At 41.6% G+C, this 14234-nt stretch overlaps 1 protein-coding gene across 50 annotated transcripts in view; it reads right to left on the reverse strand.

Moving 5' to 3' along the window:
• Positions 1-358: 358 nt before the first annotated feature.
• Positions 359-14234, reverse strand: part of celf5a (cugbp, Elav-like family member 5a) — a 178502-nt gene continuing 164626 nt past the window's right edge. For 8 of the 50 annotated variants that reach the window (XM_053322898.1, XM_053322897.1, XM_053322896.1 and 5 more), the window contains 5 exons: positions 13392-13540; positions 4878-5104; positions 4527-4613; positions 3065-3148; positions 359-486 (listed from right to left, as the gene is read on the reverse strand). In XM_053322898.1, the coding sequence (XP_053178873.1) occupies positions 359-486; positions 3065-3148; positions 4527-4613; positions 4878-5104; positions 13392-13540 (675 nt within the window). Of the gene's footprint in view, positions 487-3004; positions 3149-4526; positions 4614-4877; positions 5112-13391; positions 13541-14234 lie in introns of all 50 variants that reach the window. The other 42 variants (XM_053322928.1, XM_053322925.1, XM_053322924.1 and 39 more) reach the window with 10 other exon arrangements.

Genomic DNA, 14234 nt, shown 5'->3' on the forward strand with positions numbered 1-14234 from the left:
TTGGATAGTTCAATATGGCTCTATTATATCAGTGTAATGGTCTGGAGAGCGCTAACCCACACTGCCGTACCAATCCATCTTTGTCAATCATGATGATGACAGATTTTCCCATAATTAATATGCCTGCTGTGCTGCATATGAAATAAACCCTTACAGTTTCTACATGTCTACAGATACTAAACTCTGGACCACTTTAAAGTTTTTAACTAAACATACAACATATTTAATACTTCAATAGATTTAAAGTGGTGTTAAATCTTCATTTTAAACAGACACAATGTTTAGGATCCAGCTACAGTGCTTTGAGACTTTGTAGACTCACCTGTGCTGCTGCAATGAATACTAAAGGTAGGCTGTGTCAGTAAGGGCGGCTGGCATCCTTCGGTCTCTTTAGCTGGACTTTCAACCTCTTCATCCCAATCTGAAAGCCATTCATGGCTTGAATAGCTGCCTGTGCGCTAGCAGGGTTGTCGAAGCTCACAAAACCTGTCAAAAAGAACAAATTCATTAATCCTACTGGGAAATGAGCCAACTGTGAGTAAATATTAGACTCAACTGCCTAAAAAATAAAAGAAAAAAAACAAACAAACAGGTGAGACACATAAACAAATTCTCAGTAATATCTCTGCTTGATCATCCCGGTCTACAACACACAGGTGTTGCAGAGATTCATGTTCCTGTCTAGCTCTACATGGAGTCTAGATGGCGATGTTGAGGCAGGCAGTACCTCTTTGCACACTGGTAAATGCTGGTAGTCTGTGATAGCATGATATGAACACAAATAAGTATTTTTGTCTGTTTCATAGTTTAATATGTCCACAGCAGAAGCCAACATGTTCAGATTAGATTATGAGCAAATGTACAACTTCTCATCAAGTTTTGTAACAACTGAAATAACAGATCATGATGGGACTCCAGGTGCAACAAGTCCTGGAGGATTGCTATCGAAAGGCATCGTTGTTGTGTTGTTTGGTCAAAATGTACTAGTTTCTTCTGTGGTGAATTAACAGCAGAAAATATAAATCTAACCATATTTAGTAAGAATGAGTCCATCTTTGAAAATATTGTTAATAGACATGAGTGTTTGCAATTATGTCTTACACTGGATCTGTTATGCAGGTGCTTGAGGAGATTGGCAGATTCAATCCGATCATCCCTAAAAATATTATTAACTTAATAATGTATTCTGACCACCTCTAGAAATCCCAAAATGCAAAAAAAGAACAACCACGAGTCACTGTGCAAAGTAGTTCAGCCAAAACAAGAGCAAACATAGTTCATCATAAGAAGACAAGTCTGCCTCAGACACAAAAAAAAACCCTCAGTGCATTTCCCCAAGATACACCCCTCCTCAAACCCATGCTGAACATCCTGTTTCCATCATGTGTAAAAATAAAGCCTTGAGAATTCAGTGACCAGAAACTGCAGTGGAGTGTTTCTCCGCTTGATGCGCTCCCCTGTGTCTGTGGTGTCATTAGGAACAGTCGATGACCCGTGAAAAACAGCAGGAGCCTCTCCACGTCCACAGCCACCTGGGAGAAATGTCTGCCTGGCCTGCTTGGCTCTGGGTTGGCCCATTAGGGCGAATGCTGGGCATCGAGGAGGGCTGAAGGGAAGTATGAAAAAAGTATCGAGGCAGGGAAAGGAGGTGACCTGCTAACCTGCCATCAGGTTAACACATTGGGGCTGCAGAGCAGAGATGAGATGGAGAGGAGATGCAGACTCTGAGCCCTCTGCTCAGTCCTGTCACACATTACAAGTGTGCTTTCTCATTCTCTCTGTTTCCCTCTCTTTTGCTCATCATCAATCCAAGTTTATCCCCTCTTTCTCCTTTCTAGATTAATTACACCATTGTGCCCCCTCCTTCCCCAGGCCTAACATTATGTTGTAAATGCATAGTGTATAAGTCAATACAGCAAATAGGTCTTCTTTCATGAATTTATATGTTATTAAATCCCCCCTGGGAGACAGGGCTGGCGATCAATTTTGCACAGGGTTCTGTGGTTCCCTGAAGTGAAAACAAATGCTGATCCATAATTGTCCTTTGTCCCCCTCCCTCCCCCCACCGCTTCACCCCACCACCTCACCCCCACCATCCCAGCCTGCCTCCTCAAAGTTTTTATAAGCCCTGGGGCTTGTTGGTATGTGTAGGCTGACAGAGCTAAATGGGACAGGAGGCGTGAAGGTGCGAGTGTCAGCCTCAGCGGTGAGGGTATTGACAGATATTAGGGTTACAGAACAGTGATACAGATGCTGATACAGCACCTCCAGGTTTTCAGGTCACACAGCTGCCAGACAGAAACAAGGACGTGGGCCGTGATCGAATACATCATGGCCAGTTTGGCTACAATGTATTCATCACTTTTTTTTTTTCCACAGCGCTGACGCCAAAACACAACAGTCATCAAGATGCAAATTCAGGTCAGTCAGTCAGGGGCAAGATCATTCACTTCTTCATGTCTGTGTGCTGTCATCATCACAACCAACAGCAAAACATTTCTTTTGCAAAAAAATCTATATATTATTATTTTTTAACAAGATGATTGTTTAGTGAACAGCATAAAAATAATGAAAGAAAACCTCCATTATTGTGAAAATGTAATTTTTACTAGGAAGCTTCAGACCCTAGCTTTTTTTTTACATCCATGAATGTCTGAATAATTTTACAAAACTACAAAAACTGTTCAAATCATATTGCTATGTGCCCGACTCCTGCAAACATCATTTCACTCAAATGTATCTATTTAAATAGCAAAATTGAGTTTCCCCTGCTTCTACTTTTTTATATTGAGCATATCTGTGAGGTCTGTGCATCCAGACCTGGCATTCATGCAGTGTAATAGCAAAAAAATATTTAGAAACAAACAAACAAGCATGATCATACCTTGAAAAAACCCAGAGCTCCTTCTGAGAACATGTCAGCTAAAAAGTCCCTCATTGTTACATAATGCTACAACTGTGTGTGGACTTGACAGCTGTGTACGGGTGGTAGTGAATAACTCACCGAAGCACTTGCTCTGGTTAGTTGCCCGGTCCATGAAGACTTTAGAGGAAATGACGGTGCCGAAGGGCAAAAACATCTGCATGAGTTCATTGTCTCCAAACTCCTGTGGCAGGTGGTAGATGAATAGGTTACAACCCTCCGGACCTAGACACAGAGAGAGAGGGGGAGGTATAGACAGAGGAAGGGTGTTTGGAATAAGTTATTGTGTTTTAAGGCTGTATATGTGCTCACTGCTTGTATGTGGTGCATACAAAATCAAACTGCATGGTCCTCTTAATATATACAATGACGATACATTAATAATAACATAAAAACATTTGTTGAACTGGCTTTCTAGGCTACCCATCTGCTTTACATTAAGTCACATAAATGTCACTTTGGCACAATGACTAACAATACCATGATATTTTAATAATATGCTTTTGCCACCATGGATGTTTTGCCACTCCTTTATTTTATATTCACATGGTATTTGTGTTGCAGGAGTTGCTCTCCAAAAATAAACAGAGTATACTAAATTAAGCTGAGAACTAATTTCAATTGTGAATGTGAAGTTTTATGCATGCAGTCTAGCAGGTCAAGTAAATTAAGATAAGTGGAATTAGATTTCCAGGACATCTGTGACATTATCAGTGATTAAACATTGCTATTCTTAAAATGCATAAACCAATTGAAACATTTTTGCCTTGATATTCTGATACTGTATGAATACTAAGAATGCATTTCAAATTTCTATTGACATTTAAGAACATTTTCAGATTAGATACGAATATGAAAGACTAAATCTAGTCAACTACTGATTAATGTGCTGCAAAAGCCCTGTTTTCATACATACACTTACAGACAATACGATACACTTACACATCTGTGCCATATGTATAATTCACTGTAGATTACACAACTTGACTGCAACCTGAGGGATTTAAAAGAGCCAGAAAATAACAGCTGGCTGCTTACGATGCAACACTGAATTACTATTTTGTAAACCTGCAGCATATTTGAGTGGAAATCATCCCACTGCATTGCAAGTTACTTTGAATATCTTAAAATATCTTCTGCTCTACTCTGCCTCTCTTGCCTCCCTACCACTACACGCTGTCATTAATTTTGCCCATCTGGTTTGCAATGCCACTATTCTCACAGATGAAAATCTCAATGAAAAAGCATGGGCCTGTGTGGATAATGTATAACTTATTTATTTTTCAGATGTACAGTATAATATAGTCGTATTAACAGTGCTCTATCATCCTTTATGTATCCATTACCTAAGATGAGATGTGAACTGCATTAGGTAATATTGCTCTCTCTGTTGTTCCGCTTTATTACCGAGAATGAGATGTGTACAGTGTCAAAGTAATATTCTTCTCTCACAGTCACATTCTTAATATATGTATTACACAAAATGAGGTGTGTACAACGTAAAAGCAATATTGGTCTCTCACACTCGTCTTCTTTATATATATCTATTACACAGGATGAGATGTGTGAAGTGTAAAAAGTAATAATGTTCTCTCACCCTCACCTTCTCTCTGCTGCTGCTGCTGGATGACCTGGGGTGGTTGGGGCAGTGTCTGGCCAATGGGAGTCAGCGTGGTGGCGGGGTAGATAGCTGCAGAGAGAAAGAGAGGGAAAGAAAGAAGTGCAGGTGGTGTAAAACGCTGGAGCCTAACAGAGAATGGTGTCAAGGATGCTTAAGGTCGATCACACAACAAAACGCATAATCAAAGGCTGTCTGATGTTATGTTCTGAGGCAATATCCTACACTATCTGAATACTCACGCTCATACAGTCTCCCTCTAATAATTGTCTCCTTGCTGCTCCTCATTTAGCATTTACAGCTGATTGAAAAACACATAAATCCAGCACTGTACACAAAGCATTCCTTGGCTCTCACCTGTGTATTGTTGTACTCCGGTGAAGGCTTGCTGGAGGGTGTCAGCAGCGGTGGGGCTCTGGGTGGAGTAGGGTGGCAGGCCGTTGGTGTACACAGTCTCCACGGCTGGGTGTCCGTTGGGCTGATGAGGGATGCCAGTGAATCCGTTGACGATGGGTGTGACAATGCTGGGCACGGCAGAGGTGGTGATGTTGGCTGGTGGAGAACTGAGGCCTGCTGGGGGGAAAAAAAGGTTCACTGTTACCAGATCATGAGGACTCAATCTACAACCTGCTGACATTACAAAACAGTTTAAGTATTAAGACATAAACACGTGTACACAGAGACGTGAGCCTTTATTGCATAGAAAGAGTAAACACTTTGCACGCGCACACACACACACACACACACACACACACACACACACACACACACACACACACACACACACAGACGCACACACGCACACACATACACACAGACAGACAGACAGACAAACACACACACACATAGACACACACACACACAAAGCTTGTGACCGCGAGCTACACTGCATCTCCTCTCTAATGCAAGGACACGGGTGCGACGTGAGTCTGTCACATATCCGCCGTTTGTCGTGACACATCCTGCAGGATGGCTGGGTAGTCAACCTGTGAAAAATGAGCCTGTCTGTAGTGTTTGTGCGATACCCTGCTGGCTCCTACTGCTCAAGATGATGAAACCACTATGCAACTTCTGAGGGGAAAAAAAGAAAAAGATCTGGACTAGATAGAAGGAGATTACAGAGGGAGATTTGCTTGAACGAGCAGGTAGCAACAACACAAAGACGCCTCTTACTTTTATACATTATAAAAAAAGACAAAATAACAACAGTTGGCAGTTTGACAAATGGGTGGGTCATAACATATATGGTACACGCCTGAAAGGCAGCTGCAGGTTGGTTCATGAGTGGAATTGAAATTGGATGCTCCCTGTCCTCTTTCATTCAATGCATTTTAAAAGGACCCTCCTTCGGAAAGTGTTTCCAATTATGCTGGGAACGTCAAAGTACCCATTTTGAGCAGAATCTCACTGTGTGATGGTCTCTCTAAAAGGGCTGCTCCGTGGCAAAGCATCCAAGCTTGTTGAAGTACAGCTCCCCTGAGGACCACCTCTCAATCTGGAAACCTTCGCCCTGATTGGACAGAAAGCTCAGGTTGTCACGGAAACCCTCCAGCATGCCATATCCCCACAATCTGGTGCCTTAGTAAAGAATGCTCTATGAGAGGTGGTCCAGATAGGGTAAACAATCACATCCAGTATATACATCACATTCGCTGAGATTTATGCTAATGCTACGGTAAATATGCTGTAGATCACAAATTGAATCCTCCCACCACTGAGTCACCTACATATCAATGTGGAATTGCTTTGCTTTTTCCCAATGTCCTTCTTCTCCTTCCTCCTCTCCTCTGCTTGTTTTCCTCTCCTCTCCCTGCCTCAGCATTTAAGTCATGAGGAGGCTGACAGTAAGGCAGGCAACTGCAGTGACCAGGGGAATTGCCCAGGTCCAGTGAGAGCTATTGTGTCTTTTGCACTGGTTTCCTTTTTTTCCCCCTTTCTTTCCTGAAGCCTCCCCACGATTGCTTGTTTCCTGCGGAGCTGTGATGAATTAGACTGCAGCTTCAGCCCATTCTCCTACCAGGACCCAGGAGACTGCCGCTCCTATTCTGAGGGCTAGAGACAGCTAGTCTGCTCGGGCCACACGCACTCTACTGTACCGCCAGATAATGCACCCTCTCCATCATCAGGCAAATTCATTTCCCAAGGCTTAGCAGTGCTGTGGGAGCACGCGTCTACGTATGTGTAGCAGTTGTAGTGATAGTAGGAGTAGTAGTGGTAGTAGTAGGTGGGGTAGAGTGTGCCCCTTACATGCAGTTACATAAGTTCAAGAGGACATGACATCGGTGGTAAGGGCCAAAAGGGAGTAACGAAAGTAGCAGTCAGGTTATCATGTTGGAAAGGTCACAGCAGGGAATAAGAATAAGAATCTAAGAGTAATAGGAGTAAAAGGGAGCATTTATATTACAGTGACGCAAAGCTCTGAAATATTTAACACAAAATAAGGGAGCAGCAAAAGCTTTCAGTAGCTTTCCTCGATTGAACTAAAGCAAACAGTAACAAATACTAGAGGAGCTAGGTTATACATGTACTGGGTCACAAAATGGAGTTGAGATGTAAGAAAAAGACAATAAGCGACACCATGCCCAATAAAACAATGATTACATGAGAAAGCCATTTCTGTAGTCATCATCTCTATCCTTGCTGTCACAAATGTCCAATATCCAACATGAGCAGACCCTGAAAATGTTCTCCTCAGCTGAAATGGGGAAGTATTTCCTACTATCCTGAACTAGAAAATAAGACATTTTCATTTTATACCTCAGTGGACATATAGTTCTAGCATTGTGGGGAATTGTATTCATAGACTGTTTACAATGCGCACACAAGAATGCCAATATACATGTGGCTGTCAGTGTGTGCTGTGTGTATTGGCCTGTAATAATGACATGCTGTTCCCCTCTCTGGCATGGGTGAAGATGAAGCTATGGGACAGCAGATTACATATTCTACACAGACAGCTCTTAACTAGGACTTCTGCACTCTTAGTCTGCACTGTTAAACACAATGTATATGTGTATGTCACATATATTCATGTTACGAAAGCAAATTTACTTTCATATTCTTGCTGGCTGCTTCTTTGAGGGGGAAACTGTTGATTTGCTCTTTGCAATGATTGCCTCACGAAAGAAGTCTTCACATGTGACAGAAGTATTTATTATGCTAATTATACATTCAAATCAACGAGGAATGCTATACCCACACTGGAGAGTGCAGTCATTACCAGCACAAGGACTGTCTTTCGCTGGAGCAAGTAATAAGCACTCAAAACAGATGCTTTCATCTAACTGATTTAAAATGTGATGCATTTAGACCAAAGAGAAAATGTTTGCCTGGGTCCTCAAGATGTGAATAATAAATCTGAATATGGGAAGGGCAGCTTTTTCAAAGGCCAGTAGATAAACCAAGAAAGACTATGTGACTTTGAATACTGTCCTTTAGATATTAATACATATTTGTGTAGCAAATAAAATGTGACATAAAATAAATGCACTTCCAAATGAACGTGTTTCACTTTGTCACTAACTTTGATATACATTAACGTGCAAATCAAAATACAAATTTCAAATGTGATTAAGTCTGTTGTGTGTTAGATAACGTGTAATTCTGTTTCTTTTTTTTCATTGCTTTATTTTATGAAAAACGAAATGCAGTTCCAGGATACACACAATGAGTTTTAGTGTGAAACACAAAATGTAAGCTTAACTTTTTTTGTTTACAATAAAACTATATAGGCCACTTTTAAGGGCTCATCACAGTCAAACATTCAGTTTGTGAGTTGAAGATTCCTCTGTTAACCTTCCTCTTTAGTTTATCAAACACATAGTCATCATCTTAACAAAGATTAATGATGTGCACTCCATCTGCATTCTGTAATTTGAAGGATTTTCTGCATGAGTAAAGCAGTGTTAGCGCATCACTGATAACCTTGTTAATGTTTGTGAGAATGCGCTTGTATGCTGATGATGTAACTCCATACTGACGTGTAACATCTCTGGCTGAGGGAAGCTAGCCAGAACGGAGGTCTCTGCATAAAGAATAGATAAATAAATATCTAGAGAGACAAATGAAAAACAACTTTGAACCATTAAAAGTCCATGGTGCTCTTGAGGAAAGCTTGTTCACCAGCTTGCCCGCTAAAGAGCTCAGCCTCCTAGGAATAATAATCAATAGCAACCTGTCAAGGTCCAAACACATAATCAACATCACCTCCATCAGGGCAGCTCAGAAAATGAGAGCTTTGAGGGGAGTGGCCACTGAATTGAACATGCAGTGTTGAATCTATAAAGGTCTGCAGTGCTTCACTGAGCCAGGGAGTGCTCCACCTACAGTTCTCACCTTGGCCTGCTCAACAATATTCAGAAGAAAAAGGCCCAGGACACCACCTGCTTTCCCTACTGTTAAGGTCTTGTAGAAGGTGCACACCCACCAGTGGACCTACAAGCTATGCTCTCTCCACCATATGTCAGGCAGTGGGACACTTGCCTATTCACAGAACAAACTCGACCACATTGTCTACCTTCCTGTGTTAATTACACCTCATTGGAACAAAACCTCTCTCAAACGGCTGTTCAAATATGGAGTAGCCTCCTTAATTAATGTGTTGGACAGATAATAGGAGACACCAATACATATTAATTATAACACATTTAAGATTTATTTCCAGCAGATGTTAAACGAGGATGATGTGAAACTTACACTGCTAACCTTCAATATGAAATACAGCAACTTCCCACACTACTGAGCCTCCAGTGCTGTCTGCTCCACTCCTGAGGCTAATGTACATACAATGTACCGACCATACCAATGTGCCTGCCTTTCAGATGCCTGAGCAGACCAGCTGGGTAGATCGTAAGGCTCTGCTGCTCTTGCAGGGTTTAGTTTTGCTCACACAGACCAGATTTGGTCAGTCTGAGAGCTGTGGCTGTACTCTCTGAAAGTACTTGTACACACAGGGATAAGGTATACCTTTTGCTGTAGCAGAGCTGTTCTCTTTTGCTGCAGGGGTTTGTGAGCACTCTGATGCAATATGTTGGATTTATACAGAAAGAGGAAATTTGTATGTGAGCGACAATGGCACTTTGTGCAGCTGGACATGTTTCTATGGTGATACTTCTGCCCTTGAAGTCTCAAGGAAAGCAACTTCAATAAATGCATCTTAATAGTGTGAGGATGTGTTCTGGAGGTCACACCATCAATTAAGACACACAGGTGTTCATTTCCCCATCTGACTCTGAACAGACTACAGCACTGCACTTTGTTCAAAATGGCTTAGATGTGATAAGTTACTCTAGTTCTGAATAGTTGGGATTCTCATTTTTTGGTCATCAGCTAAGTCAGAACTAAGCATTTCTGTTTTTTAATATTTTCTTCTTGCATGTTAACTTCTGACCTTATCTGTCCTTGCATTTGTTTGTTCTACAAATGGCCATTAAATATAAAACATCTGCGTAACATGTAAGTGTGTCATGGAGGACAGGTGCACATATTGAGAAAGATCACTATGTCAAACAGCTCATTAGTTTCATGGTGTTTGTCACCATGGAAGTGTTCTGCATCAATGGTGTAACCGTGCTCGAATCCAGCTGGGATGTCGCAGCACATCCAGCCTGTCTGTGAGTGGGTTGTCTCTGGCTGTGGAGCATCTGCAGTATATTTTGTGTAATATGCACTTGTGCATGTACAGCTTCAGTGCAGAGCAGCACTATGCAACAGAACATTAGAGTGACTTTGATTACACACTTCTCACATCCTAACAAAGCATCCTTGACACTATGTGTTCCTCACCACATATACACAGCGGGATCTGCATCGCTCTCCGTTTCTCCCTTCCTCTCCTCCCTCACCCTCTTTATCTCTCTCCCTCTCTCTTCGCATTACTCAGATTCTCTCTCTCCTGTTTTTTTTTGTGTTTTTTTTTAACTCCTATTTCTTCTGCATCGCTCAGGGAGCGGCACCTGGTGAACATTATTTTCAAAACGCATCATCATGCATCATTGTAAGGATACATGCTCTAATCAGTCGAACCATCTGGCAAACGGCTTATGCACCATCAAGCTTAAATGCTTTGCATCTGTTGATCAAATGGATGTCTCATTGTTTTCAGAGTAACACCCTTAACCTCTGAGCCTCTTTGTACTTTGGCTTGCTGTCACAAACAAGATTTTTTATGTTGCAGAGGTTATACTGATCATTTAAATAAAATATTAATGTCACACATCTACCTCAAGACCAGGCAGGGTTTTCCATCTATTAAATTACTACCTGAGCTTAATGTTAATGCAGCGCAGTATGTGCAATTTGCAAAGGTGGTAATCTACCTTTCAATAGGCAGTTGCTCTCATTTTGGAGGGAAAGGGGACGTTAACCTTTCTACCTTTTATGCCTTTGTACATTTAACACAGTTGCCAAATGTCAGTATTTATAGATTTATTTTGAGCTCTAATTTGGTTAATGAGACAACTTAATGCATAAATTAAACCTTTGTCAAAGCAGAGAAGCACCCTGCTCCCAGACCCTAAAAACAGATTCTGATATTACAATGAATTATTCTACTGACTCATGGCAGACATCCTACAGTCTCTCAGTAGTGTCAGAGTCTCTTGGCCTACTTATACAGACAGCCTTGCCAGTAATGTTATGTATTCCTTCAATGAACTCTAAATAAGTCATAGCCACAAGTTTGAAAAAGGGAGGAGAGAGAAAATAGCTGTGTATACTAAAGCAGCAAGCTAGGCTACCAGCTGCTGGCAGCCACCCTCAAATTAATGAATGAAGACAGGGAAAATAAAACATTTCATATTTATGACAGTCCTTGAAAATTAACGAAAGCCCTGCGTTCTCTCAAGGATTAATAATATATTACATTCAATAATAAAAGATAATCAGGCGACTGTGGCTTACACAGAGGCATGTCCGAAAGCAGAAAAATGGCAGTGCTTCGCTCACATCACATTCAGAGTTAGAGACTGTCAGAGATACACAAAGAGCACAAACAATGCAATCAGACTGGATGACAAAGCCCTCCCACCTCCCCCATACACACACACACACACACACACACACACACACACACACACACACACACACACACACACACACACACACACACACACACACACACACACACACACACACACACACACACACACACACACACGGTCCCTTACATTACAGATGCATCTTTCATCAGCACTATTGTGTTGCAAAATACAGGTATGCATGCTGAAGACAAAGATATGAATTGCCATACTGTCAGTGCTTTAGCCATCACAACAAGAGGCTTCTCAGCAAGACAGAGCTCCACTTTTAATCACTGCCTTTGATTGATTATTCCTGCCCAAAAGTGCACACTTTGCACTGAAAACATCACCGTGAATATTTGACAAATGGGTCTCCCCTCTAGATGTATTGAACTTTATGGTAAAAATTATTGCACATATACTCTACAAATACAGGATGTGTGTATACTGGCATGTTTCATCATCTCACTTTATGTGCATGTACTCCTTTGACTTCCAGTGGAGACATACTTAATGAAAAGGTTAATAAGGATCATGTAGCATTGATTTCTACAGATTTGTCCTGTATATTTAAATTCCTTGACCGTATTGAATTAAGTAAAGCGGGACCAAACAGCCATTGCATGAAAAAAACCCTGTCCCTTCTTTGTGTCTGTAGATGAAAAGTGAACAGAGTTTCAGTTTTAGGGAATATTTTTCTTCCCTGCTGAAACCACAGTACAGATTTTTATATAGCCTAGTACAGCAGGTTTGTAGTAAGAAAGAGAGATTCTTATGATGACTATAAAAAAAATTTAAAACAGGCGTTACTGCACTGATGGCAGTACTCGCTCACACTGATTGGTTTAAAGTTACCAAAGTCATCACCTTAAAAACGCAATACTGCAGTGTTGACAAAGTAGGTGAGTAGAGCACAACAAAGACTTGGATACTGTATTATTTATTTCAGCTCATGCTTTTGTTGAGTGGAGAATCTTGAAGTTTCCTCTGTCTCAAGGAAAATGAAGGAAACACTGCTGAATAAGCAAATGTTATGCAGTGGGTAGGTATTTCAAAGTCCTTCCCTTTCCTCTGTAATGTATCTGCATAGGAGGTGTTTGTTATGGAAAACAAAACCAAACTGCATGCAGATCATGCACAAGTGCTTCAAAGCACAAGGTCAAAATACTATGGGGAAATTAGCGGCTTATCTGTGAACTTACTTATTGATATTCCTTATTCTGCTGCTGCTATCCCCAAATATTTTCTGCATTCACAAACAACATAAACATGCAAATCCCACTGAATGTATTTTTTCAACTTAGTCTCTCTTTCTCTCCAGTGGAATAATTTTGGATTATCAGTAAGCAGGCACTCTATTGGCCTTGCTGCAGCTCTTTTTTTTGTTCTCACGCCGGGCGAGCACACACACACACATACATACACACATACATACGCACACACACATACATACGCACACACACATACATATGCACACACACACACACACACACACACACACACACACACACACACACACACACACACACACACACACACACACACACACACACACACACACACACACACACACACACACACCCACAAAGACACACAATATTCATACAGACATTATTGAAAACAAAAATTGACCTCCTACAACAACCTCACTGACAGGAATAAATAGATATACACATACACACAAAGCCCACACACACACAGACATTGACTCAACCACAGAGAACCTGCCACTGGCGTCACCAACACACCTTTACTCCACAAACACACACACACACACACTTACGATAGGAAAGGGAATGAAACTGTGTGCTCACCCAGGGTTTGATGAAACTCACCCGACACCGGGGTCATGGGAGTGGGTGGCAGGCTGTTGATGTTGAGCGCCCCCATCTGGTGGATCTGTGTGGCAGGGAAAGCCACACTTGGCGTGAGGTAACCTCCGTGGCTTGCTGCCATGATGGCTGCCTGCTGCTGCATGAGCTAAAGAAGATGGACACGGAGAAATGGGTGGAGGAAAGATGGGTCGGATGAGGTGTGTGAGGGAGCAGGTGGGAGAACGGGGCACCAGAGAGGTGAGGGGAGGACAGATTGTAATGAAAAATATAGTAAGTTGGGAAGAAGTCAGACAAAGGCGGGAGAAGGGGGGCAAGAGTGGGGAGAGAAACACAGCAAGGGCAGAACAGAGGGAGGGATGTATGTTGAGGTTGATGGATGGATAGTGCATGGGAAGTACAGAGAAAGTAGAGCGGAATAAAAGAAAGGGAAGAAAAAAGAAGCCTGTCAACCTATGTTTAGTGAATCTGTCTATCCTCCCAGCAGGAAGCCTGTCACCAGCTGCAGAAACGATTTAATAGCTGTCTGTTGGGCTCATACAAATCAAGGCATTGACATGTGCACATTATCTCTGTGCTCAGGGAACAGGCAAAGTTTGCAGAAGAGTTGCAATGCTTTTTCCTTACAGTTGTCAAACTTCACAATGCTGTTTGACTGTATAGAATTGCCACAGACGACTCATCTCTAATTTTTCTGATGTATTTGTAATGACTGCTGCTTGTAGCCTGACTGATTCATCCAGTTTCAAATTTGCTTTGTTCTATGATTTAGTCTGAAACCACAAGGCTTGTCTCTGGACTACTTTTGCCAAAATAGAGGGCATTTCGCAAACAGAATACTT

The sequence above is a fragment of the Scomber japonicus genome, chromosome 7 (assembly GCF_027409825.1).
Source record: "Scomber japonicus isolate fScoJap1 chromosome 7, fScoJap1.pri, whole genome shotgun sequence".
NCBI lineage: Eukaryota > Metazoa > Chordata > Actinopteri > Scombriformes > Scombridae > Scomber > Scomber japonicus.